Source organism: Oncorhynchus clarkii, chromosome 5, assembly GCF_045791955.1.
Source record: "Oncorhynchus clarkii lewisi isolate Uvic-CL-2024 chromosome 5, UVic_Ocla_1.0, whole genome shotgun sequence".
Lineage (NCBI taxonomy): Eukaryota > Metazoa > Chordata > Actinopteri > Salmoniformes > Salmonidae > Oncorhynchus > Oncorhynchus clarkii.
This window is the reverse complement of record NC_092151.1, coordinates 94,553,829-94,580,529: the sequence shown is the minus strand read 5'-3', so window position 1 is coordinate 94,580,529 and position 26,701 is coordinate 94,553,829. Positions and strand designations below refer to the sequence as shown.

At 42.2% G+C, this 26,701-nt stretch overlaps 1 protein-coding gene across 3 annotated transcripts in view; it reads left to right on the top strand.

Annotated features, from left to right (window-relative positions):
• The window catches only part of LOC139409586 (B-cell lymphoma 6 protein-like), a 110,514-nt gene extending 85,504 nt beyond the window's left edge, over nucleotides 1-25,010 (top strand). The window contains exons 1-10 of one of the 3 annotated variants that reach the window (XM_071154965.1): nucleotides 1-8; nucleotides 3,480-3,651; nucleotides 10,252-10,473; nucleotides 11,246-11,445; nucleotides 11,527-12,235; nucleotides 21,132-21,316; nucleotides 22,277-22,444; nucleotides 22,570-22,700; nucleotides 22,905-23,042; nucleotides 23,591-25,004. The exon at nucleotides 1-8 is cut by the window's left edge and continues 42 nt beyond it. In XM_071154965.1, coding sequence (XP_071011066.1) covers nucleotides 1-8; nucleotides 3,480-3,651; nucleotides 10,252-10,473; nucleotides 11,246-11,445; nucleotides 11,527-12,235; nucleotides 21,132-21,316; nucleotides 22,277-22,444; nucleotides 22,570-22,700; nucleotides 22,905-23,042; nucleotides 23,591-23,734 — 2,077 coding nt within the window. In that variant the 3' untranslated portion in view covers nucleotides 23,735-25,004. Of the gene's footprint in view, nucleotides 9-3,479; nucleotides 3,652-10,251; nucleotides 10,474-11,245; nucleotides 12,236-21,131; nucleotides 21,317-22,276; nucleotides 22,445-22,569; nucleotides 22,701-22,904; nucleotides 23,043-23,590 lie in introns of all 3 variants that reach the window. The other 2 variants (XM_071154964.1, XM_071154963.1) reach the window with 2 other exon arrangements.
• The last annotated feature ends 1,691 nt before the right edge of the window (nucleotides 25,011-26,701 follow it).

Below are 26,701 nucleotides of genomic sequence, written 5' to 3'. Positions count from 1 at the left end.
AATACCAGGTGATTTTTTTTAAAATTCCTTTTTGCCTATGTAATTTGGCGCGAAGTTGTGCTCTATTGCAGGTGTTGGTGTGTGTCTGAGTGTGTTTTATAATGTGATTTTTGACGGGTTTGAGCGCATTCTTTTAGCGGGTGACATCTGCTCTTGACACAGCTTCTGCCTGTATAATATTTCGCTGTCTTCCCTTCACTCTCTACGGCTCTGTTCGCCTTGTGTCGGTTTGACAGTAGAGGCTTTAAAAAAAATGGACTGTGCTGATCGCAAAACAGAAATGAGATGAGGTGGTTATTCTGTTAGACTGACTAGTGTGCTGGAATACCAGCAATAAACAAGTTTAGTTTGACTAAGTGCTGCCTTCTTATATATTCTTAGCAAACCTAAGTATAGCTCTAACCTGGGTGGATTTTGCAACTGTGTTCACCTAATTGTGATTGTATTAATAACAGCGGTGTACATATACATGATTCTGTTTATTTATAACGTGATTCCCACAGACATAATTAAATAGCCTAACTTGCACAGTGTTGCAGATAGGCAGGGGTATGTGTGTCAAGGGTGTTAAGATGCATTGTTTTAGATATCCAGGCAGTCTAGATAGAAGGAGGGAAAAAAGTCAAATTGAACAATCGTTACTGAACGAGCACGTTGGGATCTGGTTGCACGAGATATTGATCGTCTTGTCTCGCGGTTACCCCCCCCCCCCCCCCCCCCACCTCACCGCCTCCACGGAAATGTTATTGTTTGTAGTTTGTAACGTTCCGCTTCTGCACAGACCAGCATATGCGCACGTTGGTACCTGCATGCGATCTGTCTGGAGACAGGGGACTTAAACCGATACAATGTCGCATTGAATTGAGTGATTAACAGCTACAATGTTGCAGTGATTGAGTGCTTATAGCGGATGCAATAAAAATGTATTTGATTGCTAAGCTTCAATGCAAGGAGTCTTGCGTAAAATAGTATTGTTGAAGTGTTGGCCTAGCTAGGCTAAGGGTCTGAAAGTAGGCTATGAATAAAGAGCGAGAAAAGGTTACTATATATGAATGTGATTGAAAAAGTGAATAACTGAAAATAATTGACAAAATTGGTCTGATATGACGTGTGTCGCTAAAGCAGTAGTCGTAGGTGGGTTATAGCCTATATATGACCACCGTGGTTACTTCAACCTGTGTATAGATTCTTTATTTAAAGTTCATATCGAGAGGAGTCAAGTGACAGCCTGAGACACGGGGTTGAGACGGAGTGCTACATCTGTGTCCAATGTGTTTGCGTGTTATTGAACCGGTTGGCTCCACGTGTTGTTCCACGTGAAGAAACTGTCACTTTTAACAATTTATTACATGGGGTTGGACGGAAAGAACTGAGGCTAGTAGTAAATTACCCGTTTGAAATTCGCAGACTGTAGCTGAAACATAAACTATGCCAAAAGTATTTTCAAAATATGCTGAAGTCTTGTGGATTGCGCTGTGTTATTGCCATAACGTGTTCTCCTGCGTCTGACTACCCGCTATTTATATCGCTGAAGATCACACACACTTCTGGGCTAATATATTCATGATCAGACGTATCAACTTCGACAGTAAATTCATGACATCTTCTGGTAGAATTTGACGTATCATATTTTTAAATTCATGGGGACATTTTTGCCGTTTAATCTACCGTTAAATGCATAAAAAAATGTAAACTCGGATTATTATTATTACTACTATTATTATCGTTACTACTATACTATAATCATTCCAATGTTCTCTGGCAGTCAACAGTACATTTACATCTGCCAACTCTTGTCTGGAATATGCTCAAACTGTTTTGTCCATTGTGAATAAGTAAATAAACTAGTGATAGACTACGGGTTGTATATTAACGAAATAACGGGAAAATGAAGGCTGCGTAATTTGGCGTGTGTTGTTGGTTCAGAGGGCGAAAAAATGATCAAGTTCTAATCCAATACGGAATGTTCAGCACGTCAGAAACGCCCAGATGGCACAGACATTATATTATTTAAAGACACGCCAGCCTGGTTTCCTAGTCTAGACGTAACATAGTAAACGTAAATCCAGGATGACATAAATTAGTATCATATGCTGTGCATGGTTCCATAAAACAGAAGGTTACATAAGGGGAAAAGGGTGGTTGGGTGGGCATGTAACACAAACATCCAGAAACCCAAAGGTTGTGCATGTTTGAATGTCATCACAGACAATTTGAGCTAATTAGCCACTCTGCAACTACTTAGCATGATAGCTAACCCTTCCTTAACCAACAGCCTAGCTAATGTTAGCCACCTAGCAAACGTTAGCCACAACAAATTGCAATTCGTAACATATCATACAAAAATGATGGACATCGACTAATACATACCTCACAAAACGTAACATATCGTACCAATTGGAGTGTGGCCCAGATTTACCTTTACTTTGTTATGTCTAACCCTGAGTCCAGGTTGGACACGTCCCCTACAATAAGTCATAGCCTGTGTGTCAAAGTCAGGTGTGTTGTGATGCACGGTATAGGCTACTGTACTCAAGGGAAGAAGACTCCTACACCTGGTGCTTGCATTTCTCAACTATATATCCTAAATTGTTCCCACGTCATGTTTCCATGCCGAATGACAGTGTGCTGCTATGAGACATTACATCATGTAGGCTAGGCTGCTGCCACAGAACCATACAGAACCAGTGTGTTACTGCAGAATGCTTGAGTTTGATTTGATTGAATAAGGGTTCAGGTAAAAATATATATATATATATATATATATATATATTAATCTTCTAAATTCATGTTTGAGTGCCAGCAATAACAAAATCAAGTGTTTTCCCACTTTCGGGAACAAGTGTGGCCGCCCAGAAAATGTGTCTTGAAAGCTCCATAGTTTATTTACTCTGTTCAATGGTGCCGCCTAGTGGTTGAAAAGTTCCACTGCAATCAGACAATATTGGTGAGGGTGGTGAGTGTTTCTATTATTAGAATAACCAACACATTAAAAACCAGTGCAAAATGACAATCACCCCAGCCTTCATAAAAGTTGCCACGCTTTATCTTGTATAAGAATTTGTTCTTAATTAACTGACTTGCCTAGTTAAATAAAGGTTACATTTAAAAAAAATTGTATATATATTTATATCACAACATTCATTTTATTCAACCCTGTTCCTGGAGAGCCTGCTGTAGGTTTTCTTCACTCCAACCCTAACACACCTGATTGTAATGGTTTAGCTGGTCGATAAGCTGAATCGGGTTTAGTTATAACTAGGGTTGGTGCAAAAATCTACAGAAGGGGTAGTTTCGCGGAACATGGTTGGAGAGCCCTGCAATTTGGTCCATATTCCAACCGGGTTTCACCACCAAGATACTACTTGGTGGTTATTCATTAAATTAAATATCGGAACTGTATATAACCCTGTTGTATGTCTGTCCATGACTCTGAATACAATTTGTTTAACTTTTTTTTTTCCCCCCCCCCCCGCCAGAGCTTGACAAGATGGCTTGTGCAGCAGACAGCTGTATCCAATTCACGCGTCACGCCAGCGACGTGCTGCTGAACCTCAACCGGTTGCGGAGCCGGGACATCCTCACAGATGTCACCATCCTGGTCAACAGACAGCAGTTCCGCGCTCATAAGACTGTCCTCATGGCCTGCAGGTGTGTTGACTCCCAAGCCCCAGTATGTGTACCAGTCTGTGTCATCATGCCTGTCCTCATGGCCTGCAGGTGTGTTGACTCCCAAGCCCCAGTATGTGTACCAGTCTGTGTCATCATGCCTGTCCTCATGGCCTGCAGGTGTGTTGACTCCCAAGCCCCAGTATGTGTACCAGTCTGTGTCATCATGCCTGTCCTCATGGCCTGCAGGTGTGTTGTGTTCACGTGACTCTTAGACGGCATCCCAAATGGCACTCTGTTCCCCCCGCGTAGTGCACTCTGTTCCCCCCGCGTAGTGCACTCTGTTCCCCCCGCGTAGTGCACTCTGTTCCCCCCGCGTAGTGCACTCTGTTCCCCCCGCGTAGTGCACTCTGTTCCCCCCGCGTAGTGCTCTCTGATTCCCAGTGGGGTAAAGTACTTGAGTAAAAATACTTTAAAGTACTACTTAATTATACTAAAAAGATAGAAACGCAACATGCAACAATTTCTAAGATTTTACTGCGTTACAGTTCATATGAGGAAATCAGTCAATGGAAATAAATTCGTTAGGTCCCAATCAGTAAATTCCTCGTGACTGGGAATACAGATAACCATCTGTTGGTCACAGATGCCTTTAAAAAAAAAAGTACAGTAGGGTCATGGATCAGAAAACCAGTCAGTATCTGATGTGACGACCATTTGCCTCATGCAGTACGACACATCTCCTTCACATAGAGTTGATCAGGCTGTTGATTGTGGCCTGTGGAATGTTGTCCCCACTCCTCTTCAATGGCTGTGCAAAGTTGATGGATATTGGCGGGAACTGGAACACGCTGTCTTACGTGTCGCTCCAGAGCATCCCAAACATGCTCAATGGGTGACATGTCTGGTCAGTATGCAGGCCATGGAAGAACTGGGACATTTTCAGCTTCAAGGAATTAAGTACATGTTGTTGCGTCATGGGGCCGTGCATTATCATTCTGAAACATGAGGTGATGGTGGTGGATGAATGGCACGACAATGGGGCCTCAGGATCTCTGGTCATCCCTACTGCCTCTGATCTGGAGGACTCAGTAAACAGAGAACAATCCCTGGTCATCCCTACTGCCTCTGGTCTGGAGGACTCAGTAAACAGAGAACATCCCTGGTCGTCCCTACTGCCTCTGATCTGGTGGACTCACTAAACAGAGAACATCCCTGGTCATCCCTACTGCCTCTGATCTGGAGGACTCAGTAAACAGAGAACAATCCCTGGTCATCCCTACTGCCTCTGATCTGGTGGACTCACTAAACAGAGAACATCCCTGGTCATCCCTACTGCCTCTGATCTGGAGGACTCACTAAACATAGAACAATCCCTGGTCATCCCTACTGCCTCTGATCTGGAGGACTCACTAAACATAGAACAATCCCTGGTCATCCCTACTGCCTCTGATCTGGAGGACTCACTAAACATAGAACAATCCCTGGTCATCCCTACTGCCTCTGATCTGGAGGACTCACTAAACAGAGAACAATGCCTGGTCATCCCTACTGCCTCTGATCTGGAGGACTCACTAAACAGAGAACAATGCCTGGTCATCTCTACTGCCTCTGATCTGGCGGACTCACTAAATTCAAATCTTGGTTTGTAAATGATTGAGGGCGCCCCTGGCTATCCGTAAATAAACAAAACAAGAAAATGGTGCCGTCTGGTTTGCTTAATATAAGGAATTTGAGATACTTAAGTATAATTTAGCAATTACATGTTACTTTTGAGACATACACTACTGTTCAAAAGTTTGGTCACTTCAAAGATGTCCTTGTATTTTAAAGATAAGCACATTATTTGACCATTAAAACATCAAATTGATCAGAAATACAGTGTAGACATTGTTAATGTTGTAAATTACTATTGTAGCTGGAAACTACCAAAATGTTTAATTTTTTTCAATGGAATATCTACATAGGCATACAGAGGCCCATTATCAGCATTAATCACTCCTGTGTTCCAATGGCACGTTGTGTTAGCTAATCCAAGTTTATCATTTTAAAAAGGCTAATTGATCATTAGAAAACCCTTTTGCAATTATGTTAGCACATCTGAAAACTGTTGTTCTGATTAAAGAAGCAATCAAACTGGCCTTCTTTAGACTAGTTGAGTATCTGGAGCATCAGCATTTGTGGGTTCGATTCTTGTTCTGAAAAATGAAGGCTATTCCATGTGAGAAATTGCCAAGAAATAGAAGATCTCGTACAACACTGTGTACTACTCTCTTCACAGAACAGCGCACACTGGCTCTAACCAGAATAGAAAGAGTGGGAGGCCCCGGTGCACAACTGAGAAGAGTAAAACTCAGCAAAAAAAAGAAATGTCCCTTTTTCAGTTCCCTGTCTTTCAAAGATAATTCGTAAAAATGCAAATAACTTCACAGATCTTCACTGTAAAGGGTTTAAACACTGTTTCCCATGCTTGTTCAATGAACCATAAACAATTAATGAACATACACCTGTGGAACGGTCGTTAAGACAATAACAGCATGCAGATGGTAGGCAATTAAGGTCACAGTTATGAAAACTTAGGACACTAAATAGGCTTTTCTACTGACTCTGGAAAAACACCAAAAGAAAGATGCTCAGGGTCCCTGCTCATCTGCGTGAACGTGCCTTAGGCATGCTGCAAGGAGGCATGAGGACTGCAGACATGGCCAGGGCAATAAATTGCAATGTCCATACTGTGAGACGCCAAAGACAGCACTACAGGATGAAAGGACGCACAGCTGATCATCCTCGCAATGGCAGACCACATGTAACAACACTTGCACAGGATTGGTACATCCAAACATCACACCTACGGGACAGGTGCAGGATGGCAACAACAGCCCAAGTTTCACCAGGAACACACAATCCCTCCATCAGTGCCCAGACTGTCCACAATAGGCTGAGAGAGCCTGGACTGAGGACTTGTAGGCCTGTTGTAAGGCAGGTCCTCACCAGACATCACCGGCAACAACGTCGCCTATGGGCACAAGGTCAATGTCGCTGGACCAGACAGGACTGGCAAAAAGTGCTCTTCCTGACATGACCCTCCAAGCATGACAATGCCACCAGCCATACTGCTCGTTCTGTCCGTGATTTCCTGCAAGACAGGAATGTCAGTGTTCTGCCATGGCCAGCAAAGAGCCCGGATCTCAATCGTATTGAGCACGTCTGGGACCTGTTGGATCGGAGGGTGAGGGCTAGGGCCATTCCCCCCAGAAATATTTGGGAACTTGCAGGTGCCTTGGTGGAAGAGTGGATTAACATCTCACAGCAATAACTGGCAAATCTGGTGCAGTCCATGAGGAGGAGATGCACTGCAGTACTTAATGCAGCTGGTGGCCACACCAGATACTGACTGTTACTTTTGATTTTGACCCACCCTTTGTCAAGGGACACATTATTCAATTTCTGTTAGTCACATGTCTGTGGAACATGTTCAGTTTGTAACAGTTGTTGAATCTTGTTGTGTAAATATTTGTATGAACACATGTTAAGTTTGCTGAAAATAAACACAGTTGACAGTGAGAGGACGTTTTTTTTTTGTGCTGAGTTTACAGAAACAGACAAAGAAAAGTAAAGATTAAGATGGGCGAAAGAACACAGACACTGGACAGAGGAACTCTGCCTAGAAGGCCAGCATCCCGGAGTCACCTCTTCACTGTTGATGTTGAGACTGGACAGAGGAACTCTGCCTAGAAGGCCAGCATCCCGGAGTCGCCTCTTCACTGTTGACGTTGAGACTGGACAGAGGAACTCTGCCTAGAAGGCCAGCATCCCGGAGTCGCCTCTTCACTGTTGATGTTGAGACTGGACAGAGGAACTCTGCCTAGAAGGCCAGCATCCCGGAGTCGCCTCTTCACTGTTGACGTTGAGACTGGACAGAGGAACTCTGCCTAGAAGGCCAGCATCCCGGAGTCGCCTCTTCACTGTTGACGTTGAGACTGGACAGAGGAACTCTGCCTAGAAGGCCAGCATCCCGGAGTCGCCTCTTCACTGTTGATGTTGAGACTGGACAGAGGAACTCTGCCTAGAAGGCCAGCATCCCGGAGTCGCCTCTTCACTGTTGACGTTGAGACTGGACAGAGGAACTCTGCCTAGAAGGCCAGCATCCCGGAGTCGCCTCTTCACTGTTGACGTTGAGACTGGACAGAGGAACTCTGCCTAGAAGGCCAGCATCTCGGAGTCGCCTCTTCACTGTTGATGTTGAGACTGGACAGAGGAACTCTGCCTAGAAGGCCAGCATCCCGGAGTCGCCTCTTCACTGTTGATGTTGAGACTGGACAGAGGAACTCTGCCTAGAAGGCCAGCATCCCGGAGTCGCCTCTTCACTGTTGATGTTGAGACTGGACAGAGGAACTCTGCCTAGAAGGCCAGCATCCCGGAGTCGCCTCTTCACTGTTGACGTTGAGACTGGACAGAGGAACTCTGCCTAGAAGGCCAGCATCCCAGAGTCGCCTCTTCACTGTTGACGTTGAGACTGGACAGAGGAACTCTGCCTAGAAGGCCAGCATCCCGGAGTCGCCTCTTCACTGTTGATGTTGAGACTGGACAGAGGAACTCTGCCTAGAAGGCCAGCATCCCCGAGTCGCCTCTTCACTGTTGATGTTGAGACTGGACAGAGGAACTCTGCCTAGAAGGCCAGCATCCCAGAGTCGCCTCTTCACTGTTGACGTTGAGACTGGACAGAGGAACTCTGCCTAGAAGGCCAGCATCCCGGAGTCACCTCTTCACTGTTGATGTTGAGACTGGACAGAGGAACTCTGCCTAGAAGGCCAGCATCCCGGAGTCGCCTCTTCACTGTTGATGTTGAGACTGGACAGAGGAACTCTGCCTAGAAGGCCAGCATCCCGGAGTCGCCTCTTCACTATTTAATGAAGCTGCCAGTTGAGGACTTGTGAGGCGTCTGTTTCTCAACCTAGACACTCTAATGTACTTGTTCTCTTGCTCAGTTGTGCACCGGGGCCTCCCACTCTATCTATTCTGGTTAAAGCCTGTTTGCGCTGTTCTGTGAAGGGAGTAGTACACAACGTTGTACGAGATCTTCAGTTTCTTGGCAGTTTCTCGTATGGAATAGTCTTCATTTCTCAGAACAAGAACAAGAATAGACTGACAAGTTTCAGAAGAAAGTTATTTGTTTCTATCTATTTTGAGCCTGTAATCAAACCCACAAATGCTGATGCTCCAGATACTCAACTAGTCTAAAGAAGGTCAGTCTTATTGCTTCTTTAATCAACACAACAGTTTTCAGCTGTTCTAACATAATTGCAAAATAGTTTTCTAATGATCAATTAGCCTTTTAAAACGATAAACTTGGATTAGCTAACACAACGTGCCATTGGAACACAGGAGTGATGGTTGCTGATAATGGGCCTCTGTACACCTATGTAGATATTCCATCAAAAATCAGCCGTTTCCAGCTACAATAGTCATTTACAACATGAACAATGTCTACAATGTATTTCTAATCAATTTGATGTTGTTTTAATGGACAAAAAAACTACATTTTTAAGTGACCCCAAACTTTTAGTTTAGGTATACATGTATTTTAAAAACAATACATTAAGACTTTTGCTGAAGTGGTGTTTTACTGGGTATTTCTGCAGTGGCATAGGGAAACCAACCCTGTTGCATAGGGAAACCAACCCTGTTGCATAGGGAAACCAACCCTGTTGCATAGGGAAACCAACCCTGTTGCATAGGGAAACCAACCCTGTTGCATAGGGAAACCAACCCTGTTGCATAGGGAAACCAACCCTGTTGCATAGGGAAACCAACCCTGTTGCATAGGGAAACCAACCCTGTTGCATAGGGAAACCAACCCTGTTGCATAGGGAAACCAACCCTGTTACATAGGGAAACCAACCCTGTTACATAGGGAAACCAACCCTGTTACATAGGGAAACCAACCCTGTTACATAGGGAATAGTGTGGCATTTTGGATGCAGACTCTGTCCCGCACACTTTGCATGTTGCTGTTGATACTTAAAGTCCCCCCTCGTGCTCTGTGTGTGTGTGTGTCCCTCGTGCTCTGTGTGTGTGTGTGTCCCTCGTGCTCTGTGTGTGTGTGTCCCTCGTGCTCTGTGTGTGTGTGTGTGTCCCTCGTGCTCTGTGTGTGTGTGTGTGTCCCTCGTGCTCTGTGTGTGTGTGTGTGTCCCTCGTGCTCTGTGTGTGTGTGTGTGTCCCTCGCGCTCTGTGTGTGTGTGTGTGTCCCTCGCGCTCTCTGTGTGTGTGTGTGTGTCCCTCGCGCTCTCTGTGTGTGTGTGTCCCTCGCGCTCTGTGTGTGTGTCCCTCGCGCTCTGTGTGTGTGTGTGTCCCTCGCGCTCTGTGTGTGTCCCTCGCGCTCTGTGTGTGTGTGTGTGTGTGTGTCCCTCGCGCTCTGTGTGTGTCCCTCGCGCTCTGTGTGTTTGTGTGTGTGTCCCTCGCGCTCTGTGTGTGTGTGTGTGTGTGTCCTTCGCGCTCTGTGTGTGTGTGTGTGTGTCCCTCTCGCTGTACTGAACACGATGCTTCCTCTCTCTCTCTCTAGTGGGTTGTTCTACACTATATTTACGGACTCTCTTGACCAGTCTGTCACTGTACTGAACACGATTCTCTCTCTCTCTCTAGTGGGTTGTTCTACACTATATTTACGGACTCTCTGAAGTGTAACCTGAATGCCATCAGTCTGGACCCCAAGGTGGACCCCGAGGGGTTTACCATCCTGCTGGAGTTCATGTACACCTCTAGACTGACGCTGAAGGAGAGTCTGATCATGGCGATCATGAACACAGCCATCTACCTACAGATGGATCACGTTGTGGACACCTGCCACAGATTCATCAAATCCAGGTATTTGGATGATGGGAGGAGGGGGGGGGATGTATATGATATAAGAAGGGAGACTCAACTTATAATCAAATTGTATTTGTCACATGCCTTTGTAAAAGAACAGGTGTAGACGAACAGTGAAAAGCAGATAATAAAACCAGTAATAACTTGAGGTATAAAGATACACAAGGAGTAACGTTATATATATATATATATATATATATATATATATATATATATACGGTTTTACCAGTAAGATCACCTGCTGGGTGTCGTGGAATGAAAACAACATCGATGTTCTGTGGTCGGAGGCGATAAGATGGCCGCCGGCCCTGCACCCTTACGTTGGTCTGGGTGTCGTGGAATGAAAACAACATCGATGTTCTGTGGTCGGAGGCGATAAGATGGCCGCCGGCCCTGCACCCTTACGTTGGTCTGGGTGTCGTGGAATGAAAACAACATTGATGTTCTGTGGTCGGAGGCGATAAGATGGCCGCCGGCCCTGCACCCTTACGTTGGTCTGGGTGTCGTGGAATGAAAACAACATCGATGTTCTGTGGTCGGAGGCGATAAGATGGCCGCCGGCCCTGCACCCTTACGTTGGTCTGTCGTCTCACTCGATTTAAGAAGACATTTCTATTTGCAAATGAGGACCTGTCAAGAGAAGTGCACAGCAGAAAAACACATTGGTGTGATTTGGTTGTGGACCGGGAAGGAATGTAGCATATGTTTCTGGTATCCTTCTGCCTTGTTCAGGTTCTGTCGTCTCACTCGTCTTCCTCTTTCTCCTCAGCGACCCTGGCCAGGCCAACAAGCTGCCCAGAGATGAGTTCTTGGTCAGCCCCTTGCTTTTACCTCAGGGCGTCCATGCATACCGGCCCCACGATGTGGTCGACAACCTGCCCGGCCGGGTCGGCCCCTTCAGAGACGGGAGGCCCTACGCCTCCAGCATGTTCAACGGGGTCAATTCCCCCAGCAACTACCACCTCTACGGTCAGTTCCCCGTCCAGGGGTTCCCTTTCCCTCTCTGCAAGCTGACAGACGCCAAAAATAACTTTGCTGACTTCTCTAAAGGCGGGATCCACCACAAGCACTGTTCCCCCCCGGACACGGGCAGCGCCATGAGGGTTGATTACAGCCGAGCGGTGAGCGGGGGCTCGGCCAGCATCCACCATACAGCCAGCTACGTCTCCTCCAGGGAGGAGGAGATGAGGAAAGAGAGCCATGACGGAGGGGTCAGCCAGGCTGGTGGAGTGGGAGGCTCTAGGAAGAGAGCGTTTGCCACGGCGGGCCACAAGCAGCAGATAGTGGTTCTGGGTAAGGAGCACGGTCCTCAGATGACAGAGGAAGACACGAGCCAGCAGCACTACCCTCTGGGGATCTCCTCAGCCGGACGGAAGGGCCTGATGAGCAGTCCTCAGAGCCCGCTCAAATCGGACTGCCAGCCTAACTCCCCCACCGAGTCCAGCAGTAGTAAGAACGCAGGTCTCTCCCTCTCCCAGGCTGGCCGGTGTGGTGCCCTGCCCCTACAGGGCAGCCAGGATCCCAAGGCACGCAACTGGAAGAAATACAAGTTCATAGTTCTGAACCAGAGCGCCACCAAGGAGGAGGATACTGGGCCGCAGGAGGTGGTAGTCCCCTCCCCCCAGCGCCTGGGTCTGCCCCCCTACCCCCAGCCCTCTGACTCAGAGCACCTGGACACGCAGGCCAACGCCAACATCAGCGAGCACGGAGAGGATCTGCTTGTTCCACAGGCCTCCCGACTCAACAACATCATCAACAGGTAACGTCTACAGTCACACTGGACGAATCAAACACTAAACTACAACTCCAGCATACACACTGGATGAATCAAACACTAAACTACAACTCTAGCATAAACACTGGACGAATCAAACACTAAACTACAACATAAACACTGGATGAATCAAACACTAAACTACAACATAAACACTGGACGAATCAAACACTAAACTACAACATAAACACTGGATGAATCAAACACTAAACTACAACTCCAGCATAAACACTGGATGAATCAAACACTAAACTACAACTCTAGCATAAACACTGGACGAATCAAACACTAAACTACAACTCCAACATAAACACTGGACGAATCAAACACTAAACTACAACTCTAGCATAAACACTGGACGAATCAAACACTAAACTACAACTCCAACATAAACACTGGACGAATCAAACACTAAACTACAACTCTAGCATAAACACTGGACGAATCAAACACTAAACTACAACATAAACACTGGACGAATCAAACACTAAACTACAACATAAACACTGGATGAATCAAACACTAAACTACAACATAAACACTGGATGAATCAAACACTAAACTACAACATAAACACTGGATGAATCAAACACTAAACTACAACTCCAACATAAACACTGGACGAATCAAACACTAAACTACAACTCTAGCATAAACACTGGATGAATCAAACACTAAACTACAACTCTAGCATAAACACTGGATGAATCAAACACTAAACTACAACTCTAGCATAAACACTGGACGAATCAAACACTAAACTACAACTCTAGCATAAACGCTGGACGAATCAAACACTAAACTACAACATAAACACTGGACGAATCAAACACTAAACTACAACATAAACACTGGATGAATCAAACACTAAACTACAACATAAACACTGGACGAATCAAACACTAAACTACAACATAAACACTGGACGAATCAAACACTAAACTACAACATAAACACTGGACGAATCAAACACTAAACTACAACATAAACACTGGACGAATCAAACACTAAACTACAACATAAACACTGGATGAATCAAACACTAAACTACAACATAAACACTGGACGAATCAAACACTAAACTACAACATAAACACTGGATGAATCAAACACTAAACTACAACATAAAGACTGGACGAATCAAACACTAAACTACAACTCTAGCATAAACACTGGACGAATCAAACACTAAACTACAACATAAACACTGGACGAATCAAACACTAAACTACAACTCTAGCATAAACACTGGACGAATCAAACACTAAACTACAACATAAACACTGGACGAATCAAACACTAAACTACAACATAAACGCTGGACGAATCAAACACTAAACTACAACATAAACACTGGATGAATCAAACACTAAACTACAACACTAGCATAAACGCTGGACGAATCAAACACTAAACTACAACTCCAACATAAACACTGGATGAATCAAACACTAAACTACAACTCTAGCATAAACACTGGACGAATCAAACACTAAACTACAACATAAACACTGGACGAATCAAACACTAAACTACAACTCCAGCATAAACACTGGATGAATCAAACACTAAACTACAGCATAAACACTGGACGAATCAAACACTAAACTACAACATAAACACTGGATGAATCAAACACTAAACTACAACTCCAACATAAACACTGGACGAATCAAACACTAAACTACAACTCTAGCATAAACACTGGACGAATCAAACACTAAACTACAACATAAACACTGGACGAATCAAACACTAAACTACAACTCTAGCATAAACACTGGACGAATCAAACACTAAACTACAACTCTAGCATAAACACTGGACGAATCAAACACTAAACTACAACATAAACACTGGACGAATCAAACACTAAACTACAACATAAACACTGGATGAATCAAACACTAAACTACAACATAAACACTGGATGAATCAAACACTAAACTACAACATAAACGCTGGATGAATCAAACACTAAACTACAACATAAACACTGGATGAATCAAACACTAAACTACAACTCCAACATAAACACTGGACGAATCAAACACTAAACTACAACTCTAGCATAAACGCTGGACGAATCAAACACTAAACCACAACTCTAGCATAAACACTGGACGAATCAAACACTAAACTACAACTCTAGCATAAACACTGGGTGAATCAAACACTAAACTACAACTCCAACATAAACACTGGACGAATCAAACACTAAACTACAACTCCAACATAAACGCTGGATGAATCAAACACTAAACTACAACTCTAGCATAAACGCTGGACGAATCAAACACTAAACTACAACTCTAGCATAAACACTGGACGAATCAAACACTAAACTACAACATAAACACTGGACGAATCAAACACTAAACTACAACTCTAGCATAAACGCTGGACGAATCAAACACTAAACTACAACTCTAGCATAAACACTGGACGAATCAAACACTAAACTACAACATAAACACTGGATGAATCAAACACTAAACTACAACTCCAACATAAACACTGGACGAATCAAACACTAAACTACAACTCTAGCATAAACACTGGATGAATCAAACACTAAACTACAACTCTAGCATAAACACTGGATGAATCAAACACTAAACTACAACTCTAGCATAAACACTGGACGAATCAAACACTAAACTACAACTCTAGCATAAACGCTGGACGAATCAAACACTAAACTACAACATAAACACTGGACGAATCAAACACTAAACTACAACATAAACACTGGATGAATCAAACACTAAACTACAACATAAACACTGGACGAATCAAACACTAAACTACAACATAAACACTGGACGAATCAAACACTAAACTACAACATAAACACTGGACGAATCAAACACTAAACTACAACATAAACACTGGACGAATCAAACACTAAACTACAACATAAACACTGGATGAATCAAACACTAAACTACAACATAAACACTGGACGAATCAAACACTAAACTACAACATAAACACTGGATGAATCAAACACTAAACTACAACATAAAGACTGGACGAATCAAACACTAAACTACAACTCTAGCATAAACACTGGACGAATCAAACACTAAACTACAACATAAACACTGGACGAATCAAACACTAAACTACAACTCTAGCATAAACACTGGACGAATCAAACACTAAACTACAACATAAACACTGGACGAATCAAACACTAAACTACAACATAAACGCTGGACGAATCAAACACTAAACTACAACATAAACACTGGATGAATCAAACACTAAACTACAACACTAGCATAAACGCTGGACGAATCAAACACTAAACTACAACTCCAACATAAACACTGGATGAATCAAACACTAAACTACAACTCTAGCATAAACACTGGACGAATCAAACACTAAACTACAACATAAACACTGGACGAATCAAACACTAAACTACAACTCCAGCATAAACACTGGATGAATCAAACACTAAACTACAGCATAAACACTGGACGAATCAAACACTAAACTACAACATAAACACTGGATGAATCAAACACTAAACTACAACTCCAACATAAACACTGGACGAATCAAACACTAAACTACAACTCTAGCATAAACACTGGACGAATCAAACACTAAACTACAACATAAACACTGGACGAATCAAACACTAAACTACAACTCTAGCATAAACACTGGACGAATCAAACACTAAACTACAACTCTAGCATAAACACTGGACGAATCAAACACTAAACTACAACATAAACACTGGACGAATCAAACACTAAACTACAACATAAACACTGGACGAATCAAACACTAAACTACAACATAAACACTGGATGAATCAAACACTAAACTACAACATAAACACTGGATGAATCAAACACTAAACTACAACATAAACGCTGGATGAATCAAACACTAAACTACAACATAAACACTGGATGAATCAAACACTAAACTACAACTCCAACATAAACACTGGACGAATCAAACACTAAACTACAACTCTAGCATAAACACTGGACGAATCAAACACTAAACCACAACTCTAGCATAAACACTGGACGAATCAAACACTAAACTACAACTCTAGCATAAACGCTGGACGAATCAAACACTAAACTACAACTCTAGCATAAACACTGGACGAATCAAACACTAAACTACAACTCTAGCATAAACACTGGGTGAATCAAACACTAAACTACAACTCCAACATAAACACTGGACGAATCAAACACTAAACTACAACTCCAACATAAACGCTGGATGAATCAAACACTAAACTACAACTCTAGCATAAACGCTGGACGAATCAAACACTAAACTACAACTCTAGCATAAACACTGGACGAATCAAACACTAAACTACAACATAAACACTGGACGAATCAAACACTAAACTACAACTCTAGCATAAACGCTGGACGAATCAAACACTAAACTACAACTCTAGCATAAACACTGGACGAATCAAACACTAAACTACAACATAAACACTGGACGAATCAAACACTAAACTACAACTCTAGCATAAACACTGGACGAATCAAACACTAAACTACAACTCTAGCATAAACGCTGGACGAATCAAACACTAAACTACAACTCCAACATAAACACTGGACGAATCAAACACTAAACTACAACTCTAGCATAAACACTGGATGAATCAAACACTAAACTACAACATAAACACTGGACGAATCAAACACTAAACTACAACTCTAGCATAAACACTGGACGAATCAAACACTAAACTACAACTCTAGCATAAACGCTGGACGAATCAAACACTAAACTACAACTCTAGCATAAACACTGGACGAATCAAACACTAAACTACAACTCTAGCATAAACACTGGACGAATCAAACACTAAACTACAACTCTAGCATAAACACTGGACGAATCAAACACTAAACTACAACTCTAGCATAAACACTGGACGAATCAAACACTAAACTACAACTCTAGCATAAACACTGGACGAATCAAACACTAAACTACAACTCTAGCATAAACACTGGACGAATCAAACACTAAACTACAACTCCAGCATAAACGCTGGACGAATCAAACACTAAACTACAACTCCAACATAAACACTGGACGAATCAAACACTAAACTACAACTCCAACATAAACGCTGGATGAATCAAACACTAAACTACAACTCTAGCATAAACGCTGGACGAATCAAACACTAAACTACAACTCTAGCATAAACGCTGGACGAATCAAACACTAAACTACAACATAAACACTGGACGAATCAAACACTAAACTACAACATAAACACTGGACGAATCAAACACTTAACTACAACATAAACACTGGACGAATCAAACACTAAACTACAACATAAACACTGGACGAATCAAACACTAAACTACAACTCTAGCATAAACACTGGACGAATCAAACACTAAACTACAACTCTAGCATAAACGCTGGACGAATCAAACACTAAACTACAGCATAAACACTGGACGAATCAAACACTAAACTACAACATAAACACTGGACGAATCAAACACTAAACTACAACTCTAGCATAAACACTGGACGAATCAAACACTAAACTACAACATAAACACTGGACGAATCAAACACTAAACTACAACTCTAGCATAAACGCTGGACGAATCAAACACTAAACTACAGCATAAACACTGGACGAATCAAACACTAAACTACAACATAAACACTGGACGAATCAAACACTAAACTACAACTCTAGCATAAACACTGGACGAATCAAACACTAAACTACAACATAAACACTGGACGAATCAAACACTAAACTACAACTCTAGCATAAACGCTGGATGAATCAAACACTAAACTACAACATAAACACTGGACGAATCAAACACTAAACTACAACATAAACGCTGGACGAATCAAACACTAAACTACAACATAAACACTGGACGAATCAAACACTAAACTACAACTCTAGCATAAACACTGGACGAATCAAACACTAAACTACAACATAAACACTGGACGAATCAAACACTAAACTCCAACATAAACACTGGACGAATCAAACACTAAACTACAACTCTAACATAAACGCTGGATGAATCAAACACTAAACTACAACATAAACACTGGACGAATCAAACACTAAACTACAACATAAACACTGGACGAATCAAACACTAAACTACAACTCTAACATAAACACTGGACGAATCAAACACTAAACTACAACTCTAGCATAAACGCTGGACGAATCAAACACTAAACTACAACTCTAGCATAAACACTGGACGAATCAAACACTAAACTACAACATAAACACTGGACGAATCAAACACTAAACTACAACTCTAGCATAAACGCTGGACGAATCAAACACTAAACTACAACTCTAGCATAAACACTGGACGAATCAAACACTAAACTACAACATAAACACTGGACGAATCAAACACTAAACTACAACTCTAGCATAAACACTGGACGAATCAAACACTAAACTACAACTCTAGCATAAACGCTGGACGAATCAAACACTAAACTACAACTCCAACATAAACACTGGACGAATCAAACACTAAACTACAACTCTAGCATAAACACTGGATGAATCAAACACTAAACTACAACATAAACACTGGACGAATCAAACACTAAACTACAACTCTAGCATAAACACTGGACGAATCAAACACTAAACTACAACTCTAGCATAAACGCTGGACGAATCAAACACTAAACTACAACTCTAGCATAAACACTGGACGAATCAAACACTAAACTACAACTCTAGCATAAACACTGGACGAATCAAACACTAAACTACAACTCTAGCATAAACACTGGACGAATCAAACACTAAACTACAACTCTAGCATAAACACTGGACGAATCAAACACTAAACTACAACTCTAGCATAAACACTGGACGAATCAAACACTAAACTACAACTCTAGCATAAACACTGGACGAATCAAACACTAAACTACAACTCCAGCATAAACGCTGGACGAATCAAACACTAAACTACAACTCCAACATAAACACTGGACGAATCAAACACTAAACTACAACTCCAACATAAACGCTGGATGAATCAAACACTAAACTACAACTCTAGCATAAACGCTGGACGAATCAAACACTAAACTACAACTCTAGCATAAACGCTGGACGAATCAAACACTAAACTACAACATAAACACTGGACGAATCAAACACTAAACTACAACATAAACACTGGACGAATCAAACACTTAACTACAACATAAACACTGGACGAATCAAACACTAAACTACAACATAAACACTGGACGAATCAAACACTAAACTACAACTCTAGCATAAACACTGGACGAATCAAACACTAAACTACAACTCTAGCATAAACGCTGGACGAATCAAACACTAAACTACAGCATAAACACTGGACGAATCAAACACTAAACTACAACATAAACACTGGACGAATCAAACACTAAACTACAACTCTAGCATAAACACTGGACGAATCAAACACTAAACTACAACATAAACACTGGACGAATCAAACACTAAACTACAACTCTAGCATAAACGCTGGACGAATCAAACACTAAACTACAGCATAAACACTGGACGAATCAAACACTAAACTACAACATAAACACTGGACGAATCAAACACTAAACTACAACTCTAGCATAAACACTGGACGAATCAAACACTAAACTACAACATAAACACTGGACGAATCAAACACTAAACTACAACTCTAGCATAAACGCTGGATGAATCAAACACTAAACTACAACATAAACACTGGACGAATCAAACACTAAACTACAACATAAACGCTGGACGAATCAAACACTAAACTACAACATAAACACTGGACGAATCAAACACTAAACTACAACTCTAGCATAAACACTGGACGAATCAAACACTAAACTACAACATAAACACTGGACGAATCAAACACTAAACTCCAACATAAACACTGGACGAATCAAACACTAAACTACAACTCTAACATAAACGCTGGATGAATCAAACACTAAACTACAACATAAACACTGGACGAATCAAACACTAAACTACAACATAAACACTGGACGAATCAAACACTAAACTACAACTCTAACATAAACACTGGACGAATCAAACACTAAACTACAACTCTAGCATAAACACTGGACGAATCAAACACTAAACTACAACTCTAACATAAACACTGGACGAATCAAACACTAAACTACAACTCTAACATAAACGCTGGATGAATCAAACACTAAACTACAACATAAACACTGGACGAATCAAACACTAAACTACAACATAAACACTGGACGAATCAAACACTAAACTACAACTCTAGCATAAACACTGGACGAATCAAACACTAAACTACAACTCTAGCATAAACACTGGACGAATCAAACACTAAACTACAACTCTAGCATAAACACTGGACGAATCAAACACTAAACTACAACTCTAGCATAAACACTGGACGAATCAAACACTAAACTACAACTCTAGCATAAACACTGGACGAATCAAACACTAAACTACAACATAAATGCTGGACGAATCAAACACTAAACTACAACATAAACACTGGATTGTTTACGGCTTTATCTATTCGAGATGCTTTTGTTTTCCCTTTCATGAATTGAAAAGTGTTGCCATCAAAAGCATTGCTCAATGAAACTCTCCGCAGTGCACCTCTGTGTCCGCCATCCAGCCCATTTCAAACATTTCTAAAGCTTTTTCTACCATCGCGGCAGGGCCCTAGACGACTGCCTTCCAACTGTCGCCTGTAGCCTCTTTCTCTCTCTGCCCCCTTGTCTTGTGGCTGTATTGTTGTGTGCGGAGGAATGATGTCTGACACACAAACGTTTGTATCTCCAGAGCTCTGGAGGGATCACAGAGGAGCTCTAACAACCACTCCTCTGTCTACATCAGCCACTTAAAGTGCACCTCCTGTGGTGCCCCGCCCCCACAGCACTCTGAAGTGTGTCCCAACACCCCGGCTTCCTGTTTAGCGGAGGACATGATGTCAGAGTTACACTCTGAGTACTCGGACTCCAGCTGTGGTGAGTATGTAATGGATGTGAAACGGCTAGCTTAGTTAGCGGTGGTACACGCTGCTTTTTAAAACGCCGAATTGAGTCGCAAATGGCGCCCTATTCCCTATCTAGTGCACTACTTTTCAGCAGAGCCCTATATCGGGGAAACTAGTGCACTACTTTTCAGCAGAGCCCTATATAGGGAAACTAGTGCACTACTTTTCAGCAGAGCCCTATATAGGGAAACTAGTGCACTACTTTTCAGCAGAGCCCTATATCGGGGAAACTAGTGCACTACTTTTCGGCAGAGCCCTATATCGGGGAAACTAGTGCACTACTTTTCAGCAGAGCCCTGTATCTGGGAAACTAGTGCACTACTTTTCAGTAGAGCCCTATATCGGGGAAACTAGTGCACTACTTTTCAGCAGAGCCCTATATCGGGGAAACTAGTGCACTACTTTTCAGCAGAGCCCTATATCGGGGAAACTAGTGCACTACTTTTCAGCAGAGCCCTATATCGGGGAAACTAGTGCACTACTGATGCGTTGTCTTAGTGTGACCCTGGTTCTCACAGCAGGAAAATAATCCCGCGGCAACAGGACATATGAATTATTTACGTGGATTATAATTAAATGGACATTTCTGTAGGGGTTAACAAATGTTTTCATTAGGTCAAGTCTGACATAAAAATAAAGTAGAAATGACAAACATTAGAAGCCTCTTTAAACCTTTAAATTACACTACAATTTGTATGTTCTTTCTGCACACGGAAAAATACTACGAGTCGTAACAGTGATCAAATTAAGACAACAGATCTGAATGTAAGGAATAGGATGGCCATTTGTGGAGGCAGCCATGAACACCTCCCGGACAGAGGGAAGCTTAGCTGCTTGTTTCTTTTATACACAACACTTTCTTGATCATGATTTGAAGCGCCACTAAATCTTGACGTATTCATTAGTTTGACCTAACGCTTCTCCTTTACAGAAAATGGCACGTTCTTTTGTAACGAATGCGACTTCAAGTTCGCTGACGACGGAGCCCTGAAACTCCACATGCTGCAGACCCACAGTGACAAGCCATACAAGTGCGACCGCTGTCAAGCTGTTTTCCGCTACAAAGGAAACCTCGCCAGCCACAAGACAGTCCACACCGGTACATCAGAAGCAATAATAATAATAATACACACGTTAACTGCTCTGCCCACTAAATTCGGTAACTGGCTAACCAGTTTGTTCTGTGGGTTGTTTGTTTGTTTGTTGTATGTTGTTGCGTTGCAGGAGAGAAGCCGTATCGCTGCAACATCTGTGGCGCTCAGTTCAACAGGCCAGCTAACCTCAAGACCCACACTCGTATCCACTCAGGAGAAAAGCCATACAGATGTGAGACATGTGGAGCTCGATTCGTGCAGGTGAGCCGAGTCCCCCCTCTCTTTTCAACGGAGGGCTAGTCTTGGGGGGGGGGGGGGGGGGGGGAATACCAACGCTATGCTCTATGCTGCACATCACCCATTTCTGTCCCCCCCCCCACATTTCTTCCATCATCATTGTCTTTGTAAAATACAACTCACCACCACACAGACCCAGTTGTCTCATAATGTTGTTGTCATGGTCAGGTTGCACATCTCCGTGCCCATGTGCTGATCCACACCGGGGAGAAGCCATACCCGTGCGAGATCTGCGGAACGCGTTTCCGTCACCTGCAGACGCTGAAGAGTCACCTGCGCATACACACAGGAGAAAAGCCCTATCATGTAAGTAGAATGACACCATTATATATGCACCCTATCATGTAAGTAGAATGACACCATTATATATACACCCTATCATGTAAGTAGAATGACACCATTATATATACACCCTACGTAAGTAGAATGACACCATTATATTTACACCTTATGTAAGTAGAATGACACCATTATATATACACCCTATGTAAGTAGAATGACACCATTATATATACACCCTACGTAAGTAGAATGACACCATTATATATACACCCTATGTAAGTAGAATGACACCATTATATATACACCCTATGTAAGTAGAATGACACCACTATATACACCCTATGTAAGTAGAATGACACCATTATATACCACTCTATGTAAGTAGAATGACACCATTATATACCACTCTATGTAAGTAGAATGACACCATTATATACCACTCTATGTAAGTACACCAACTATACAATCCAACATGATCTATCAGTCAGTGTCATTGATGTACACACTGAAATGTAGGTGTTAAAACCATGTAGATTGGAGACAGAAAACTCACCTTGCTTTTCTTTTTTCAGTGTGAGAAATGCAACTTGCACTTTCGCCACAAGAGTCAGCTTCGATTGCACCTCAGACAGAAACACGGAGCGATTACCAACACCAAGATCCAGTACCGCACGTCTACCACAGAGCTGCCAACAGACCCGTCCAAGGTGTGCTGAACTGGAGGGGGGGGGGGGGCGGACGACGACGACGACGCCGCCAATCTTGACCATGGCATTGAAAACACCCCAACGTATACAAATCATCCCAAAAAATTGTAGTGCCACACTGTGTTGATTTAGAGGGTGATTCATTAATACGGCCAGCGTACGCCGTTCCAAACGGGTTTCCTCTAAACATGTGAACGTAGAACCTCTCAGTCCATTTGTTTCTTTATATTAGTATGTCTCTTTTCATTTAGTTCAAATGTTTTAAGCTTTAGAGCAATATAAAAAAGCTTTATTTTGTTGGAGGAAAAAGCACGGAATGTAAACGTAAATCCCGTTGAAGGATACGGTATTTTATAGCAAATAACTTTTCTGAAAGTATTGACATTTCGATTTGAAGGGGGGGGGGGGTTTACAGTATATTTTAAAGATAAATTGTATTTATCCTGGCTGTATAAGATATTGAATTGTCTATAGATTTTATATATTGATGTACATGTTATACCATGTAGACCTGCCCCCTTTCATGTGAAAGGAAAAAAAAAAAAATAATAATAATTTTTTTTTTTGGGACTCTTAATAATGACTACTGCTCTCGTAGGAAGACAAACTGATGCATGATGAGGCATACCTACGCTACTACCGTTGCCAATAGTTACCAATCCATGAAGCGGGCAACTGCAGTCATAAATATTGTGACCTACTGTGTAATTAACTAACTATATCCACTGGGTTGCTCTCTGCTGGCAGAACCAATCTAGTATTTAAAATGTTTAAAAAATATATATGCATTTCGAGGTACTGCTTTGGGTATGAACCAAGAAGATATTTTTGCTTCAAAATGTGTTTGTATGGATGTGTTATAGTTTATTGTTTTAAGTGAACGTTCCCAGTTGTCATTGTACTAGAAGCTACAGTAAAACAGGTGTAAAACAGATGTTGTTTGTACATACACTGTGTACTGAAGGTGCCTTCTCTATGGTGACTGAATTCATTTCCATTCAGCCCAGTTCTGTTTATATAAAAAGGTACAACTCAAGGACAGCACTAGTAGTCCTAGTTTTTATTTTGAGTGTGCGTGTGTCATTTTAAAAAAATAAGAAAAAAAATAAGCTTTTCACCAACTTTACAACATGCAAATTAATCATTAATCATTTACTCGAGCTGTAAATCTTCAGGACTTTTTTTTTTGTGTTAAAAAAAAAAAAAAACTGCATTCAACTTATTGATCAATTTATGAATTGTAAAATGAAATGTAAAATAAAGGTTTTGTATTTGTATGTATTAAGTCATGTGTGAATTCTATTTATTTAACAGAAGACTGGCATCTATCTCTACTCCAGTAACTAAGGACTTCTTTACGTGATATTTGACTGTGTACAGTTGAGTCATCTTGTCACAAGAGGACCCCGATGGGGGGGGTCCCAGACTTTATTGTGTGTTATACAACGGGTGGGTCTAATCCTGATTGCTGATTGGTTAAAACCGCATTCCACCCAATGACTTTGTTTTCCTCCATGACCCTACTCATGTGCATGTACTGAATGTGTTTTCTCAGGTTTGTGTGCTTGTTTTAAAAAGACTATTCTTCAAGAGTTGTCTGATGTGGGAGAGAATTCTTCTTTTACAAGAAGCAGATCACAAGGCATCTGGTCAGTCCCCAGATACATTACTTAGGGGTTTTTCACATACACTACATGAACAAAAGTATGTGCATTGTCATGCTGAAACAGGAAAGGGCCTTCCCCAAACTGTTGCCACAAAGTTGGTAGTACAGAATCGTCTATGTCATTGTATGCTGTAGTGTTAAAATTTCCCTTCACTGGAACTAAGGGGCCTAACCCGAACCGTGAAAAACAGCTCCAGACCATTATTCCTCCTCCACCAAACATTACAGTTGGCACTATGCATTCGGGGCAGGTAGCGTTCTTGTGGCTAACCCAGATTCATCCGTTGGACTGCCAGATGTTGAAGCGTGATTCGTCACTCCAGAGAACGAGTTTCCACTGCTCCAGAGTCCAACGGTGACGAGCTTTACACCCCTCCAGCCGGCGCTTGGTGATTTTAGGCGTAGTGTGTGGCTGCACGGCCCTTGTAAACTCATTTCATGACGCTCCCGACTAACAGTTCTTGTGCTGACGTTTCTACCAGAAGCAGTTTGGAACTCGGTAGTGAGTGTTGCAGACGATTTTTACGGACTACGCGCTTCAGCACTCAGCGTTCTAGTTCTGTGATCTTGTGTGGCCTACCACTTCACCGCTGAGCTATTGTTGCTCTTAGATGTTTCCACTTCACAATAACAGCACTTACAGTTGACCGGGGCAGCTCTAGCAGGGCTGAAATTTGATGAAATTACTTGTTGGAAAGGTGGCATCCAATGACGGTGCCACGTTGTGCTCTTCAGCCATTTTACTGCCAATGTTTGTCTATGGAGATTGCATTTTATAGACCTGTCAGCAACAGGAGTGGCTGAAATAGCTGAATCCACTAATTTGAAGGGATGTCCACATACATGTGTGTATGTATAGATATATATATAGAAAATAAAAAAATAACCAAGCACGTTTGGTGTTCGCCAAAAGACATGTGGAAGACTCCCCAAACATATGTAAGAAGGTATTCAGATGTCAGAGGAGACTAAAATGTAGCTTTTTGGCCATCAAGGAAAACCCAACACCTCTCATTCCCCTGAGAACACTATCCCCAGTGAAGCATGGTGGCAGCATCATGCTGTGGGGATGTTTTTCCATCGGCAGTGACTGGGAAACTGGTCAGAATTGAAGGAATGATGGATGGCGCTAAATACAGGGAAATTGTTGAGGGAAACCTGTTTCAGTCTTCCAGAGATTTGAGACTGGGACGGAGGTTCACCTTCCAGCAGGACAATGACCCTAAGTATACTGCTAAAGCAAAACTCGAGTGGTTTAAGGGGAAACATTTAAATGTCTTGGAATGGCCTAGTCAAAGTCCAGACCTCAA